Source organism: Pelodiscus sinensis, chromosome 16 (assembly GCF_049634645.1).
Source record: "Pelodiscus sinensis isolate JC-2024 chromosome 16, ASM4963464v1, whole genome shotgun sequence".
In the NCBI taxonomy this organism is placed as follows: domain Eukaryota; kingdom Metazoa; phylum Chordata; order Testudines; family Trionychidae; genus Pelodiscus; species Pelodiscus sinensis.
In genome coordinates, this window is record NC_134726.1 from 23,863,781 (window position 1) to 23,882,074 (window position 18,294).

At 44.8% G+C, this 18,294-nt stretch overlaps 1 protein-coding gene across 1 annotated transcript in view; it reads right to left on the reverse strand.

Moving 5' to 3' along the window:
• The window catches only part of BAIAP2L1 (BAR/IMD domain containing adaptor protein 2 like 1), a 91,641-nt gene extending 74,571 nt beyond the window's left edge, over window positions 1-17,070 (reverse strand). The window contains exons 1-2 of the mRNA XM_014580815.3: window positions 16,740-17,070; window positions 3,469-3,544 (exon numbers count right to left, since the gene is read on the reverse strand). Of these exons, the coding sequence (XP_014436301.1) occupies window positions 3,469-3,544; window positions 16,740-16,790 (127 nt within the window). The 5' untranslated portion in view covers window positions 16,791-17,070. The remainder of the gene's footprint in view (window positions 1-3,468; window positions 3,545-16,739) is intronic.
• Between the last annotated feature and the right edge of the window lie 1,224 nt (window positions 17,071-18,294).

Consider the following 18,294-nt stretch of genomic DNA (forward strand, 5'->3'; position numbering starts at 1 on the left):
ATCTTATCCATTCCCATCTCATTCACGCTACAGGGATAGTCTCTACCTTACTTGTTTTAAGGACTATTCTACCAAGACGTAATACAAAGTTTTCATGTAAAAGGACTCAATACAAAGCTAAAAACTTCAATGAGAGAATGATTAATACACAGAAGTATCTACAGCTGCTGCAAGGAGACACCCCCGCCTGCCTTCACACCCGCCCCCCCCTTCAATATGATAGCTGAAGCCCCCCCCCATCCCCACCCCACAGTTGTTCCCTACATTAGCTAGATTACAGTGAGCCGGGTTATGCGGGCCTGTGCTGCAGTCATGTCTTCGCTACCCATGTAGACAGCCCCTGAACCACTGGAAATTGAGCTTCTAGTCCGGCCTGGTGTGTGACCTCAGGCATGTCATGGCCCCCTCTGTGCCTCAGTTTCTCCAGCTGTAAAATGGGGACAATGCTGGCCTTTGGGAAAGCCCTCTGAGCGCTACTAATGGGCGGAGTGAGGGCTGGCAAAGATTAGCCTTGCCTTGGTCACGTGGGCTTGCTACCACTCCAGCAGGCGGATGGTGGGGTCAGTTGCTTGACAGCACTTTGTGTCCATATGAAATCGAGTGGGATGGTCCACTGACAGGCAGGTGAGTGGCTGACAGTCAGTGTGCAGGGAACCGGGTGCCAGATACCAGGTAACTGGCAAATTGGGGAAGGGGGCATATGGGGATGAGGGCTCCCACGCCTCAACTCTAAGCACTTGCGGGCAGAGTTCACAAATTACAAAGTTCTCGCTTCCCCGCCAGACAAGCCATCACTTTACTCCGGGTCCTTAACATGTGCTGTCCCTTGCCTTGGCTGGGCACTACTCCGGGATGGGCCTGGCTCTCCTAGCCAGGAATCACAGAAGAGCCCAAAAAGTGGGGTTGGCACCCAGACCTGTGATCCCCCCCCACCCTGCTGTTCTTGCCCCAAGGCCCCACCCCACTTCCCTGGCACACTTCCCTGGGCCTCCCCACTAGGGCCTGTACATTGCCCCTCTATGCCTTTCCTCTCATACCCCTCCCTTCACTCCTTCCATTCCTCCCCTGCAGAGACGATAAACCACACTTTTTGTTTTGGAAAATATAAACTTTTTTGATTTGGGGTAGAAGTAACTGGGGAGGGATTGGGGAAAGAACATCTGAGAGAGAAGGAGAGAGGCTCAGGGCTGAAGCTGGGAGTGGTGCTCAGCTCTGGTGGTCCCACCGCCTCAGATGTGGGGACCTCGGCAACCACAGGGTGGAGGGGGGGAAGGTTAGGAGGAGAAGTGCGAGGGACAGGAGGAGAAGTATGAGTGACAGGAGTGGCAGCAGAAGCAGGAGCTCTGGTGATGAGTGCTTGTACAGCCATGCAGATGGCGTGGCCCAGCTATCGCATCTCCCGCCAGGTCTCTTGCTACAGCTGGATATCCTCCTCCAGTCTCCTGGGAGACATTCAGGGTGTGGAATATTGTCTCTATGGTGAACATGGTAGTGATGCTGGCCTCGTCCAGCTCCTCCTCTTTTCCCTTCTTCTCCAGGCCTCTGCCCCGGGGAGGATGACGGCAGGCATCTCCAACCCTAAGTTTACTACCACGGGGGATTGACCTGCCCCCTAGGATGTGGTGCAAAACAGAGCAGTAGGGGCAGGTGTGGGGGTCAGCCCCAGAGTGGGACCTGTGCTCCTTGGCCTTCGCATAGGCCTGGCAGAGCTCCTTTACCTTCATCCACACCTGCTCCTGGGTATGGATGTGGCCCTTCATGCCCAGGCTTTTGGCCATGTGGCCTCAGATATCTGCATTCTTGCATCTGGTGCAGAGATCCTGGAGGTTTGCCACCTCACCCCAGACCTCAATGAGGGCCAGGATCTCCGCACCAGACCAGGCAGGAGTGTGCCTCTTATGTCACCTGGCAGAGTCCTGGGAGCTGGCTGACTACTGGAAGCAGTGGAAGGCTTGGTGGGAGCAACAGAGTTGCTCATTTTGTCCAAATGCTAAGCAGTGGCAGCTGCTGGGTGGCTCAGGGCTGTCAAGTCCTGCTTCCTGCCACAAGCCCTTTCACTTCTGTCTGCAGTTTTAAGGGCTGTAGGGGAAGGGGAACTATAGAGTTGTGATGAGTGTCCACAGAGCAGCCAGTAGGGCACCTGTGGGATTTCCTGGAGGCCCCTTATTTTGAAATAACTCCAGCCACTATTCTATAGCCACTATAGCTATTTCAGAACACTGTGTGTAGACAGGGAGGCTGGAGTTATTTTGAACTAGGCGTTATTGCTCGTGGAATGAGGTTTACAGAAACTGGAATAAGCTGCCCATTATTTCAAATTTATTTCGAAATAACAAGATTGCTGTGTAGAGGATCACAAAGTTATTCTCGAATTACGTTATTCCAAAATAACGCTGCTGTGTAGATGTACCCTTAGAGAGCAATACACACAATCAAAATAGCAAGTATGAAAACCTTTTCAAAATGGTTAAATATTGTTGTTCTATAATATGGTACCGCCTTCATGCTATTAACTGCACAACTGTTATAAAACATTGGTTAACTGAATCTACAAAACATTTCTGTGATAAGTCAAATTTCTTTGTACTAGTCTCCATGTTGTAATTTACTGTTTTTGCAAAATAGGAACTGGAGTTTGAGAGTGGAGAGATATCCCAGAGGCTCTTTGATTGAAGATAAATTCATTAACTTCATATGTTCATGAAGTCTAGCACTCTGACAAAGGGGAAGAGCATGCAATAGACACCTTCAGCATCTTGAATCAGGTCATATTATTTAGGGGGTCCACACCTCACTAATATGGTGTCAAATTGTTCTCTAGTGCCACATAAAGGAAGTGGAGCAAACCACAAGGGGGTCTACACAAATACTGAAGGTCAAGAGCCCACCCTTGTAAACCAATTAGTATACAAATAACTTCCTCTGAAGTCAATGGGTATATGTCACATGAAAAAATGTTTGGGTCTGTGGACAATGAATCATTTATTTCAATTTTAACTAGATTTTAAAAGTAACATTGTCAAATTAATTTATTTTAAATCCTGTCCAATCCAGCAAATCTTACTCATGTAATCAATGAAGTCATGGGGCTATTTGCTTGAGTAAAGAATACTTATGTGAGAAAGAATTGGCAGGGAAAGGTTGTTTTTCCATGCATTTCTAAAGAGGCTTAAGATATTAAAACATACTTATTTTTTAAGTTTAATATTGTTTTTACATTTCCATTAAGGTTGGAAAATAAAAACTGATTTGTCAGTTTCACTTTATTTTTCATGCTGTAGCACAGTGGTAAAAATGCTGCAGCCAAAATCTTATTTTCACTGACAAAGAAAAATACAAAACCTAAAAACATAAATGATTATTTTACATGCAAAATTGAACATAGACTTATATGTAGCTAATATCTTAAAACATAAATGTAATAAAACCAGTTATTAAATGTATAATTTAAAAATGACAAAGACTTACCATTAACCGCTTTTTCATAATTTTTCCCCAGGTTTACTAAATTCCTTAGCCCAGGATTGAACTGTTCCATAACATTCTGATAATAATAAAAAAAAAAGAAGTCATATTATAACAAAGAAAACTCAGCGCAGGCAACAACAACTATAGGTTGAACCTCTCTTGTGTGGGACACTCTGGTCTGGCAGGACCACAGATGTTACTAGACCAGAATGCCTTGGCTGCAGAGGTTGAGAGTACAGGCAGTCCTCGAGTTACGCGGATCCGACTTAAGTCGGATCCGCAGATACAAACGGGGATTTTCTCGCCCCGGAGGACTGGAGCGGCGGGACGCCTGGTCCCGCCGCCCGCCTCCTCCGGGGCGAGAAAAGCTGCGCCCCGTCTCCCTGGTCTGCTGCGGGAGCCAGCAGACCAGGGAGACGGGGAGCAAAGCGGCGCAGGACCCGGGGCCGGACCCGCGGCCGCTTCCAGATCAGCTGGAAGCGCCGCGGGTCCGGCCCCGGGTCCTGCGCCGCTTTGCTCCCCGTCTCTCTGCTCTGCTGGGGGGGGACGCAGCTAGTGCCCCCCTCAGCAGACCAGGGAGATGTGGAGCAAAGCCCGGGGCCTGTGGTAGAGCAGGTGGGGCGCTGCCGGTTGGTCCCGCAGCACCGCTTCTTGGCGCTACTGGACCAACCCGGCAGCACCCCAGCTACTCTGCCCCAGGATTCCTGATTCAGCCACTGCTGATCAGTTTCAGCAGTGGCTGAATCAGGACGTCTGGGGCAGAGCAGCTGGGGTGCTGCTGGGTTGGTCCAGTAGCGCCGAGGAGCGGCCGCGCTACTGGACCAACCCAGCAGCACCCAAGCTGCTCTGCCCCAGGCGTCCCCAAGTTAGCCGCTGCTGAAACTGACCAGCGGCTGACTACAGGAAGCCGGAGGCAGAGTTGCTCTGCCCCGGGCTTCCTGGAATCAGCTGATGATCAGTTTCAGCAGCAGCTGACTTGGGGACGCCTGGGGTTCTTAAGTTGAATCTGTATGTAAGTCAGAACTGGTGTCCAGATTCAGCGGCTGAATCTGGATGCCAGTTCCGACTTACATACAGATTCAACTTAAGAACAAACCTACAGTCCCTATCTTGTACGTAACCCGGCGGGGACTGCCTGTAGCTAGAAGTGGAGCTGGTCTGTTTGGCAGCAGTCTGCAGGGCCAGTCACTTGGGGGTAGAGAGCCCTGGGAGCAGCTGTCACAACACCTGAACCTCTATTCCAGGGGTGGTGAACCAATTAGAGAATAAGAGCCAAAATAGCTGTGGATAGAGTGCAAAGAGCCATGTATTATATATTTATTTTTATATATGTATATAGTACACAAAAACTAGTGATAAAAATAACATTACAGGACATTTCAGACAGAAACCAATAAAAAAGTCTCTAATAGCTTAAAAAATGCAGTCAGTCCACAGATATTCAGAGAACTTGACAAGGAACAAACATCAAATTAAAAAAAAACATCTGAAAATATAGTAATATTATCACACTAAAAATAAGCATTCCCCCATGTATTTTAAATTTAACCCTACTGCCCTATTATGTCCCGTGAGTTTTTTAAAATTAAACTGAACTGAGAAGTAAATTAGCACAATTTGAAGTGCCTGTTTCACTCCAGCTTGTTGATCTCTGGTACGGTTTCCTCACTTTTTTTTTTTTTTTTTTTAAAAACACATATGAAGATGATGGGTTTTTTTTAATAGTTCTAACAATTCAGGTCTGTCTCAGACTGCAAATACGAGAGTTTCAAAAACAATAAGGGCGAGACTCATATCTTGGAATAATTGCTTCAGCCTGGCAAACAATAGCCTTTGAATTTTTATTTTTTTTTAAAGAAACACAATGTAAACCAGGTACATGCGGATTCTTTTTTTGCCCTGGAATATAAATATGACATGTGTGTTGGCTGCCTTATTCTGCATCCATGAAGACTTTTAGTTTAAGGTGCTTTGGCCCGTCTTCCCCCCCCCCCCCCCCCTGCAACTCAATGCCCTCTTCCTCCCCAGAGCCAGGCATCCTCAGCCTTCCCTGCTCTAACCCAATGCTTGTGGTCTCACTGGAGCCACTGCCGCCGCCACCAACCACGTGCTTGTCCCTCCAGGCGCCAGGGTGCATGTGCAAAGCAGCTGTAAGCAGTCCGGGTACATACCTCCAAACTAGCAAGAGCAGCATTTCTATGAGCAGAATCGCATGTGGCTCGAGAGCCACGGGTTTGGCCACCCCTACTCTATACTTCAATTAAACAGCCCCCCTTGTCCCTTCTGTGGGTGTTTGACTTCAATAGTGATTTTTTTCTGGATGCTGGGCACCCAAAATTAGGATATTGGCACAAAATTAACCTGTGGTGTAAGCAGAGCAACATTCCAATTTCATTGGATTTGTGCCCACTTAGACATAAATCTGACCTCTCTAAGCATATTCAAGACTAAGGTTTACACAGATCCTTCCTTAAATGAAGGAAAGAGAGAGAGAGAGAGAGAGAGAGAAGGGAAATCTCTTTTCTCCATGACTACCTAAATACTTTAAGGAAAAAGAATGCTGGCTATTTTTCACAATTTGGATTTGTTTAAAAAATATATATATTTATTTTTTCTGATTGGACAGGTCACTTGGAGATGACTTAACACCTTCCAATTAAAAACAATATAGTGGTGGGCCTGCTGAAAGGTTTTGGGTTTTGTTTTGTGTGTTTCAGCGTGGCATTTTGAAAAAGTAGCTGACACATTCAATTTGAAAGCTCATTACATTGTATGATGTCAGACCAATATGAGTACTTCCACCAAAAAGTAAAATGAGAATTACTGGCTTCCTTCATGGCAAAACAAAACAAAAAACATAACCAAAAAAATCTACCCACTATAGCTCCTTTTCACTGTTGTTGACAATTATTGTGTCCAGTACAACGAAGACTAGAAATTAAAAACAACAAAAAACACAACATGTCTGCTTTTATAGCCACCAAATTCTAACAGATGAAGTAGAAGAGGTTGTGAAACCGTCATTCATAATTCAGGAAATCAGCTGCATCGGTCCAGTTTAGACAAAGTACCTAAAGTTGAGATCCGGATTTAAACACTTCAACTTTTAGAAATCTCCCCTCCTACCTCCATGTTGATAAGTAGAAGGACAGCAGCATTTTCCTTCAAATCAAGATTTTCAAAAGTGGCCATTGATTGAGTGCTAAAAGCTGAGATATCTTTAAGAGGCTTGATTTTTTCAGAATATTCACACCTTGGGAATATCTGGCTTTTTAAAGTAATCAAAAAATGGATAACTAAATAGAGGCAGCCAGTATTATTTTTTAAAAAACAGGCTCTTGTTCTTAGCTACTTGATAAGTTGCTTGAACAGTAGTCAAATGGAAGTATGTGGTGGTGAGTTAGCTGTAATATAGTTATCCAATCTATATTTAAAAAGAAAAGGAAAAAAGCAAGAGGAGGAATGAGTTGATCTTGCACTCTTTAGTCATGCTACATTTCTACTTATTTGTAAACAAGACTTATGCCAGAGCAAACACAGAACTGGATACATGTTACCATATTACTAGTCATTTTAAGCTAAGTAGCTCAAATATGATAACTGTTTTCCCTTTGTATGTCACATGTACATTTATAGGAATTCTCTTTTGATAGCCACAATTATTGAGCAATTAATTTTCCACAATGTATACTTTTATTTGGAAAACTCTATACAATACTAAATTATTTTATGACTCACTGAGATTTTGCAATGTTTATAATTTTAAATTATCTCAAATACTCTATAAGTCTTTATTATGCAAAACAATGCTAAAACTCATATCACACATGAAGAAAAATTAAATGGAGAGAAACATCCACATATATATTTTAGAGAGTTTATGCATCTGTCTGAGTCCATTTGTTCAAGTAGATTCTTGAGTTAGTACCCTTCCCGTCTAATTGCTATCCTATGATCCTTATCTGCTTCTTTTAACTATCCAATCTTTAGGTGCTTATAGGTTACCAGTTCTGCCTACTTGTTTTTCCCTTTGATATTTTCATACCTTCTGCTCCTTGTTTCCCACCCCCTTCCTTTCCCCTCCCCCCCTCCACACCTTCCCTTCTCCTCTATTTATTTTGGGTCTGCACATCCTAAACACAAAACTCCGGTCATTTGAAGAAGTGGCCTGTGCCCATGATACCATCTACATCAGTGGTCCCCAACCTTTACAGGCTCCCGGGAGGTGGGGCCACTCACGCGCCGGGCGCCCGGGGGCGGGGCCGCGCGTCCGGAGGCACGCCAGGGGACTGGGATGCCCTTGCACCCGGCGCCAGCGTGTGCCCTAGGGCCGGGGCTGGGGCCGCCCGAGTCCCTTGTGCCGTGGGCCCGGGGCCAGCGCTGCCGGCTGAGCCATGCACCTGGGGCTGGCACCGGCGCCACTCGAGCACCGCGCGCCCGAGTGCCCGCATGTGCCCTGGGGCTGGGGCCGCCCGAGCGCCGGGGGCGGGGCCGGCCCAGGTTGTTGGCGGGCGCAAACGGCGCCCGCGGGCACCACATTGGGGACCACTGATCTCCATGTTTGTTGTTGTTGAAGTTTATCCTCCAACAGTAAGAGCTAGGGCCACAAAATTTAGCATGCAGCTTCCTTTTACCTTAACTTAAAGCAAGATCAGGGTTTGGTTGTGCCAGGAAGTGCCTAGAATGGGAATGTTTTCCAGAACATGGAAAGGGAAGGGGCAGAGAGGAGGGACGCTATAATGTAGTGACCATTGGGGAGAGTTGCATCAGTAGGAGAGTGGCCATCTGGGCACAGGGCTCCACACGGCCAGCCACCAGACTGAGTAAGTGGCTCCCCTGCCCCAAACTGTGCCAGTGGGGGGGGGGGGGAAAGGAGACCCCCTGGATCCACCCCAGGTGCTGGGAAGCACAGCCCAGCTCCTACCCAGAAGACACCCCCTACCCCCGAGGGGAGGCTGGGAACCAGGCCTGGCTTCCGCTGCAGGAGAAGCAGGAGCTGGGAACCATGGCCTAGCCCCAGATAGGCTGCAGATTGGGGGAGGGGCAGTTTGAGGCCAGAGCTGTTCCTGGAGCCTCGCCCCCCACTCCCTTGACCAGCTGCAGGGGAGGCAGCTGCAAGTCAGGGCCAGGCCCCTAAGTGCCACCCTTTGTATCAGCTGCAGCATGGGGAGGGGAGGTCAGCTGGATGCCAGGACCACCCCTGGAGCCCTGCCTCCCAGGATAGGCCTGGGGGAAGGGAGGGGGGGAAGGAGACAATCTATCACAGTAACAGCACTGCCCTGGGCAGCCCTGGTAAGCTCCCTTCCACAGCCTCCGAGTCCCCTACCTTGAGTCCTGCACCTCCCACCCCCTGCTCTCATACCTGCATCCCCACCTCCTTTTTATTATAGCAAAAGATAAATATTGCAAATACTGTCTACCAATAAGCGCTATCTAATGCTTGAATCACTCTTTTATTAATACAAATGTTTTCCCTTCATTTTTGAAAAACACAATCATTTAAATAAAGCATATATATTGTTTTTTTTGTCAAAAAAAACCAACAACGACAACAACAACAACAACGAATCAAACAAAAATCTTCACTTAAAGACTTGAACAAAGCTGGGTATATCTGGTAATAAAATTATACTAAACTGGTTCTGCACTATCAATTTTAAGATGAATAGTTTTAAAATATAAACAGTTTCATGTAAAATCTTCCATCTTTTTCAGTTGTTTTTCTGTAGTGGCTTGTACAAGAAACCCAGCAACTGGGTATGACAAACTCATACATATTACTGAAATCTGTTATGCAAATCCAGTTGTTTCTGTTTAAAAGCAACTTTTTAGTTTTTTGACATTTCCATATATGGTACATCAAACTAGGGATGTGAAAGTGTAACTGTTTATAAAGTTAATCAATGAGCCTGGGTTCATGGGTTAATGAGCATGGTTACATGCAGGCCTCTTCCCACCCTCCCATCACACTGCTTCCCATGTGTACTAGCTCCTGCTTTTAAGCCAACTCCCCACAAGTACTGGCTCCTGCGGAGTCGCCTGCCTCCCCCTTCCCCATGCTGCTGCCTCTGTGTCAGAGGGAGCAATGTGTGTATGTAGGGTGAATGGGGAACAGGCAGGAGCCAGTGTTCGCATGGAGTTGGCTTAAAAGACAGCTCCCTGCATTCACTGGCTCCCCAGAAGCTGCCTGCTCCCTGGCATGTAACCACTGAAAATTTCAGAAGTTACACATTTACTCGAATAAATGATATTTAACATTCCTACATCAAACAAATAAAATAGAGGCTTTTACAAAATAAGTGTTCTAGGTCTGAGAGAACTTAGAAGAGAAAGACCTAATACACATTGAAATCTGCAAACCATTAGAAACAAAGATCATTATGAAACAAAATACAGGACTATGCAGCACTTTAAAGACTAACAAGATGGTTTATTAGATGATGAGCTTCCTCAGATCAAATAGTGGAAGAAAATAGTCACAACCATATATACCAAAGGATACAATTTAAAAAAGTGAACACATATGAAAAGGACAAATCACATTTCAGAACAGAACGGGGAGGCGGGGGGGAGGGGGGGAAGGAAGGTAAATGTCTCAAAGATCATTATGTATCTGAAAATTCAGATAGTAACTACACAAAGGAGTTTGACCTGAAGCAATTGTATCTTTTTAGATATTGGTCAAATAGATGTAATTTGAAAATCAAGGTATTCAAAATAAACACCTTTTGTTTAACATAAAGACCAGATAGCAATGAAAAAGTCTTAATATTTTGTATGTTGAACTGGACATGCATTTGCTAGCGTACTGCTGTTAGCCCATGCATAAACCAAGAGTATATAATAAGAACATTTTAAAATTAAAAAAATAAATTGGGAAATAAAACAAATTTTCATCTTTTCAGATAAGGTTATTCAGACACCATAAAGAAAAAGCATTTTTTTAAAATAAAGCTTCAAATCAACAATGAAATTTAGTCAATTTATAAAGTGAAGAATTAGTTAAACTGGTTTAGTATCCCTACTACTTCTCATGATTTTATGGTCTTTCCCCCCCCCCCTAAAAAGATGCCCCCACAGCTAACAGGAGAAACTAGCTGACTGACTGTACAGGAGAAACAATGAAAGTGATTGATACACACAATCAAACTGAAGAGAGAGGAAAAAATTCCTTAAACGTCTCTAAGAACATAAGAATGGCCATATTGGGTCAGACCAAAAGTCCATCCAGCCCAGTATCATGTCTGCTGACAGTGGACAATATCAGATGCCCCAGAGGAGCATCCTTGACTGTTTCTAGGAGCAACAGGTAGAATATTTCCAAAAATTCACTTTGTATACATATAGTAGTTACAGATTCTACAAGTAACACTTTAAATATACTTGTCTGTTTATATTTTGTTGGTAGGAGAAAATTACAGGGTTTAGATACTGCAGTTCTTACTTAGGCACAGCTCTGCTTGTGACCCCTTGCAGATGCAGTGTCGTGTGGCAGAGGGCTCCGAGCCCCGTGGAGTAACCATGTAATTGCTAAAAATTGCTACATGATTAGTAAAATAAACAGCATCTAACATCCCCCAAAATACACAATTTTTCTCTATTAGACCCATGTGGCTGGAAGCCTTTGCACCATAACAGCAGTTGACTGTTACCAGAAGTGCCCCAGTCATCTCGAAATCTGAATGTTTGAGGAATGGAGACCAGGCATTCCCAGTAGAAGATCCTATGCTCTGGAATTTGCTTGTACAATTCATAGGTAACTGATATTTATGGACTAGTTCAAAGCTCACCTATTTTCCTCAGGCTTCTGCCAAACGGAATGGTTGGCATTTTGAGAGGACTGGGGGGAGGGGGGGAAGGAAGTGGCAAGGCTACTTAAATGTGCTGTTATATGTGTTAAAATTTCATACTCTGCAATTGCCGGATAGGTGGATTTTAATAATCTTTAAAAAATACCCCAACAACTGAATCTGTTAAACTGGGGTTTCTTTTGCAGGAGGAACCCTATAATTTTACCAAAAAAAAAAAAGCCTCAAGACAAGCAAATGTCTGATTTTTTTATGCAACTTGATTTGTAAAGTGTCTGAGTGTAATTAGACACTCCTTGCCTCATGCTCCAAATGTCCCACAAAACGCAGAATATTTTTCAAAATGAAAATGGCTTTATCTTGGAGTTACTTTTCAAGTTAATGGGAGCTACTGGTGCCCAGCATTTCTCAAAGTCAGGCCCACATTTTAAGGCATACATTCATATTTTAAACACTGCTCAGATATTTCATATTTTTTTAAAAGCAGTTTATTTTTGTCAAATCCTGAAAGTAGCAGAGAAGGCACCCATGGATGAAATACTGGATTAAAAAAATCATTGGTAGAATATGCTTTTTTAAATAACGCTAGGGATATAAACAGTTAACCAATAAGCATGAGCTAATCGGTTACCATAACGGTTACATGCCGCCACCCCCCTGGGGAAGCCAGTTGCCGCCCCAGTGTTACCTTTGTGTCCTGGAAAAGTGCAACCCTTGACCACTTTCCAAATTCTTGAATTGCCCCCCTTCCATAAAAAATTAATACCCACCCCTGCTGTAATATATTTCTCCCAGGCCCACTGACAAGAGATGGAGGAGGAGGGTGGGAATTTCCTTGGGACCCAGCAATTCAAGAGGGTCCAGAAGGAGAATCAATTTTATTTGTTATAGACACACTGTAAAGTGTTTCAGGCACAATGCAGTAAGATTTGTTTTACACAGGATAATATCTTTGACTCCTATTTGAGTCAATGAAAGAAATCTCAAGATGTTTTCCAAACATAATTGTTATATTTAAAGGATTCTTTCAAATGTATTTTGCAATTCTTTTAAATATGAAAAACATGTAATCAGTCCAATATCAACTTTTAATATCTACTATTGTTTAGTCTTGCTATAAATTAATATCTATAAGTGTAATGAGATAAATAGTAAGGTTTATACACACACACACACACACACACTCTGTTTATTTAGTAATTATCAATTTTTTTGATAAAATGTCAGCAGACTGTAAAGCCAAAGCTTCAGAGACTCTGCATATTGTTTAGCTGTGTTCAAATCTTCTGAGCTATAGTTCTGAGTAGGTGTATTTCAAAATAAAAAGCAAAGATGAGTATTTACAGGAAAGAACTCCTACAATGTGTCTCATTTATTTTGAAGGTTAAAACTGTTAGGTTATAAAAGGCTACAATACTAGCAGTAATTGAAAATCCACACCCATGCGTGACGTAGTTACACTGACTTAACCCCTTGACTAGACAGTTGGGGGATGCTTACCAGTTAATCTTTCACATTCCTGCCATGAGGAAGGTTGTGGCTGCATTTAAAATGTGGACTTCTACAACCCCCAATTTCATCCTGCATGTGCCACAGTATCTATTCTAAAGCTATGCAATACCTAAAGAATAAGAGGGCAAGATTAAATGTCAATATTAACTCTGAATTTCTTTGCATTAATGATCTGTGGCTTAGGGTGGCTGGATAACAATGTTGATTAGTTTTGGGATGTTCACTTTTCCTTTATAAGCTAACACACAAAAGTATAACTTGTCAATTAATCTTTTAGTCATTTTGGTTATTTGTGTAAATATGTTTAATAGGGATGCTAAAGGATACCTAGTAAACATCACCCTTAATGGGTGATGCATACCGAGCAATGGTTAACCGGTACCCAGGGATCAAGACTGCTCCAGCACCACCTGGCCCCTGTGTGAGCTGGGAGCCCTGGATGGCTCCAGAAGCAACAGCAGCTCTGCCAGCCCCATGCGGGGATGCTGCTTCCAACCCTGTGCTGGGCTGGGAGATGTGCCAGGTAGGGCCAGAAGCAGCTGGGCTGGAGACCCTGCCCATGGTGGGATGCTCCTGCCCACCCACCACCCTTTAAACAGTTAACCAATTAACTGGTTAACTAATTATACAGGATTTTACATCCCTAATGTTTAACAACAACGTCATACAGAGTGATTAAACATTCATTTAAAGGGCATCCGATACACGGATAGTGACATCAGTACAATACAAGAAGGTCAGAGTGAGAAACAGACAAGCCAAAAACCCTATTATTCCTTTTCATTTTTAATATTCAGTTCCCCTTCCAGTTAGATTTCTTAAAGGACGAAAGCCTATCACTGGTCCTGCAAGTCATATGCCCCACCATTTCTCTATTTCTGTAGTCCTGTTACAATCCAGCATTTGTAGCATTACATTTAACTTTCAGAGCTTCATCCTGCAAATCCTCACTCATGAAAATGACCCTATTAGCAATATCATTCTTCTGTGAGTAAAGAGTTTACTGATTTAGGGCCCATGATGATTACTGATGTCACATAATACTAGAAATTATGTAAGAGATAGGACAAAATAGATTGCAAATAAATAGATGCTCTTCCCTCTACGGATAACCCGATCTTTCTTCCAATAAATTTAATGTTAATTTTGCTCAAATTAGTACTGGTTAATACAACCTCTAAAAAACAGAACTCTTTGGTTCAGCAATATCTTATCTGGCAGGACCACGGATGTTCCTGGGCCAGAAAGCCCCATTTTCTGGGAGTTGGGCAACAGGAGGTTTGCAGCTGGGAACCTTGCCAGGGCCAGCATCCTCAGTGGGGCTGGCAGCTTCCACAATGGGGCCGGCAATATGGCTGTGGCCAGGAGCCTGCGTGGCGTGGGAAGCAGCAGTCAGTCCAGGAAGGCTGGCAGCAGTAGCTAGGGATGGCAGTGTAGCCGGGCAGGGAGGGCTGGAATTGATGTCCCCCGATCCAACAAACGCCTCATTTGGAACAGTCAGATCCCAAGAGCGCCAGGCCAGGGAGGTTCAACATGTATTTTTAAGCCACCTAGTCATAGCTGTTGGAACTATGGGTGCTGAGGATACGGTAGCATCGCCTGCCTGGCTTGAAGTGGTTTCCATCATATACCGGATTTACGGTTCGGTTGAATGGCTCTCAGTACTCCCCACTATACAAATTGTTCCAGCATCCCTGCCCCAGTGGTCAAACAGAAAAGACAACATGATGTCAACACAACTGGACTAATCGCAAGACTAAAAGGCTATCGGAGCAGCCTGAAGTGCTTGAAAGTAACAAAAACACACACACACAAAAAACCAACCCACTCTCCCTCCCTGCAAAAAAAAAAAAAAAGGAAAAAAGGCAAGGGGGAACCCTCAGGATACAGGTTCAGAGATTAAAAGAAAATTTTAAAAATTATGAAAACATACTTTGACAAAGTCTTAATACATAAAATAATATGGTGTATGAAAAAGATGAGAAATCCTTCATTTAGGATCAAAGCTGCTAATGCATGTATGTAACTTGACTGACAAGTAAGTGTTTTTGCAAATTTGAGCACTTCCTCTGTAAGAGACAGTATGGAAAACTAACATCGGCCAAATAGTGCACTCATCTCTTAGAGAAAACTCTTTAAACAGCTTTTTTTCAGTAAGAATTATAGGATTTGACTCAGTATGACTAAATTCAGTGTTTTTGAAACAGAGACATGCAGAAGTTTTAAGTATAGAGCCTTTAATATATAGTTGTTGTTGAACTTGGAGAAGCCAGAGTTTCAAAATAACTATGTACAGCTAATGTAGAGAAACAAAACGTTCTTCAAAAAGCAAAACATAGCTGTGTGTGTTTTTAAAGTTATAGAATTGGACTCTCATTCATAGCTCATACTTCTAAATGAGGTTCATTTGCAATTGTATGTACACAGTTTCACAAAACAGATTTTAGCATATACTGATGTAAGTTAAAATCCCATGTCCATTAATTTTTCATGGATTTAATCACAAAAACAAAACCTAAAGCAACAATTCAAGAGTCATAAACTTAGGGTACGTCTAGACTACAGGGTTTTGTCGACAGATAATGTCAACAAAGCTTTTGTCGACAAAGAGCGTCTACACTACATTCAGTTCTGTCAACAAAGCAAGCTGCTTTGTCGACATGGCAGTGTAGACGCAAGGACAGTTTACATGCAATAACACCTTCTGTCGACAGAACTCTGTCGACAGAAGGCATTATGCCTCGTAAAACGAGGTTTACCAGCGTCGACAAAACTGCTGAGTTCTGTCGACGTTATGTCGACAGAACTCAGCGGTAGTGTAGACGCAGGTATAGTTTTGTCAACGAAAGTCCACTTTTGTCCACAAAACTCTGTAGTCTAGACACACCCTTAGTTGAAAAAAGGAAAAAACTCATGGCACAAAAGATTTTAATTAATAATATACTGTTTGTCATATGAAAGTGCAAGGAGTCAATGAAATATCCTTAAGGTTACCATAAAAGTTTTTTGAACAACTTTTTTGTATTTAATTTAAAAAATCCCACATATTTTTCTGTATTCTTATATGCATCTACATGTTATGGATAAAACTTGCTTAGTAGCAGAATGGTCAAGGTAAAAGATCCTGACAGTTTGAGATTAGTATACAAGAAAATTATATTCTCACTACACCAGGTATGCTGAGTTCTGCTATATTGTTTAGGAAGGAAGAACAACACAAATATACTATATATCAGTGGTTCTGAACCTTTCCAGATTACTGTACCCTAGAGTCTGATTCATAGGTACTGCAGTTTCACCCCACTTAAAAACTAGTTACTTACACAGACATAAAAATACAAAGAAAAAGTGTACACTCTTACTGAAAAATTGCTCGCTCTGTCATTTTTACCATATAATTATAAAGTAAATCAATTGGAATACAAATATTGTACTTCATTCCAGTGCATGGTATATCTAGCAGTATAAGCAAGGTATTGTCTGCATGGTATGTTAGTTTGGATTGCTGACTCCACTAATGCTTTCTATGCAGCCCATTGTAAAACGAGGCAAATACCAAGATGAATTCCTGTACCCCAGAACGCTTCAGGGCAGGCCAGTGATATGCGCACCCCTGATTGAGACTAGAAGAGAGTTTATACGACTACGTTGCTTTTACTGACATGCCTCTCAAGGGTGACCTAGAGGGTCAACTGCCCCTTCCCCAAGAGAGGGGGGGTACCCCAGCTGCCCTCTGCCCAGAGGGGGGCGTGAGTGTGTGCGCCCCAGCTGCTCGCTCCCCACTGGGAGAAGCGTGTGAGCGTGCCCGGCCGAGTTGAGGTGCCCCAGGCTCTCCACTCCTCAGGGAAGGAGGCAGAGGCGCGCGTGCCCCGCCGTTAAGCCCGCTCCCCGGGGACTGCCCCTCGCCCTGGGTTACGTCGCTGACTCCCTGAGCGCGCCCTCCGGCCTCACCTTGTAGGTGCTCTCCGTCAGCTTGTTCACCTCCTCGGGATCCCGAGACATGGTGCCCCGCAGGCGGCGGCAGGCGCGACGGTGCAGGGGGCGGCTGTGGGGAGCCGGCGGAGAGGCCGAGGGGGTCGGCGGGAAAAACTTTTTTATCTTCTGGGAGCTGCTGCGGCGCCGCTCCGCGCCCGGCCGCCGCCCCAGGAAAGCCCCGGCAGAGACGGTTCCGCGGCTACCTTCGGCCAAACTGTCAAACTTGTGGAACCAGCCAGCCCTGCCCGACCCGGCGGCGCTCCCGGGGCGGAGCCTGCGAGGTGCGGCTGCCTGACGCGGCAGGGCCTGTGGGGAGGCGGCTCCGCTCTGCCCCTTCACCTGAGCAGCAGCCCGACGCGGCCCATCCCGCGTGCTCGGCCCCGCCCCACAGGGCCTGGCCGCTTTGGGGGGCGGGCCCCCCCGCGGCACCGACAGGCGGCCTCCCCTGGGCTGATAACACGCCAGGGCCACTCACAAGTCGTGCCCAGGACCTGCGTCCTGGCTGGGTGTGACTGTGCCTCTCGCTGCCGCGTTTCGGCGCCTCAGCAGGATTCATGGATTTGCCTTCACAGCACTTGGGAGGTGAGGTAGGGTGGGATCCCCGGGATCTCCCTCGCCCCTAATAGCTATGGTAGTGAGGTATAAAGAGCATGAGTTGTTTGTTCAGAGAGCTGGCCTCAAATTCCCCACCACCAGGTAGAACCAAACCCGGGACTGCTGGAGCTTAGGCTGTGTCTAGACTGGCCACGTTTTCCAGAAAAGCTGCTTTTCCGGAAAAACTTGCCAGCTGTCTACACTGGCCGCTTGAATTTCCGCAAAAGCACTGACGATCTCATGTAAGATTGTCAGTGCTTTTTCAGAAATACTATGCTGCTCCCGTTCGGGCAAAAGTCTTTTTCCGAAAAACTTTTGCACAAAAGGGCCAGTGTAGACAGCAGAGATTTGTTTTCCCCAAAAAAGCCCCGATCGCAAAAATGCTTTTGCGGAAAAGCATTCTGCCAATCTAGACGCGCTTTTCTGAAAATGCTTTTAACGGAAAACTTTTCCTTTAAAAGCATTTCTGGAAAATCATGCCAGTGTAGACATAGCCTTAGTGTATGAGCTGCTATAGCTTGAGCTAAAAGCCAGCTGCTTCTCCGCTCAGGCTGTAAAGCAGATTCATTATTCTCTTTGTAAGTGGTCTCAGTGCCACTAGATCGGACAGTACACCACACTTTGCCACACCCCGAAGGTGTGTGGGTTACACCAATAGGGCCATAGCATTCCTTGTAAACTGATCACTTAGGTGGCCACTCAGGGAGATTCACCCAGCTGATTAGCATAGTGCCCACAGCCAGCAGCATGTGTTTCTACTGGTGGTGCACATTTGCAGATGCCTCAATGTACATACTAAAAATTTACTCCACATATGGATGGCAAAAGTTAGAGGGAACATTGCACCCCACCTGTCTCTCAGTTAAGTTTAGGGCTGTGCAAAGTATGCAGCGGTATCTGATGCTCTACTCCACCCACAGCTAAGGAACAAGGCGTG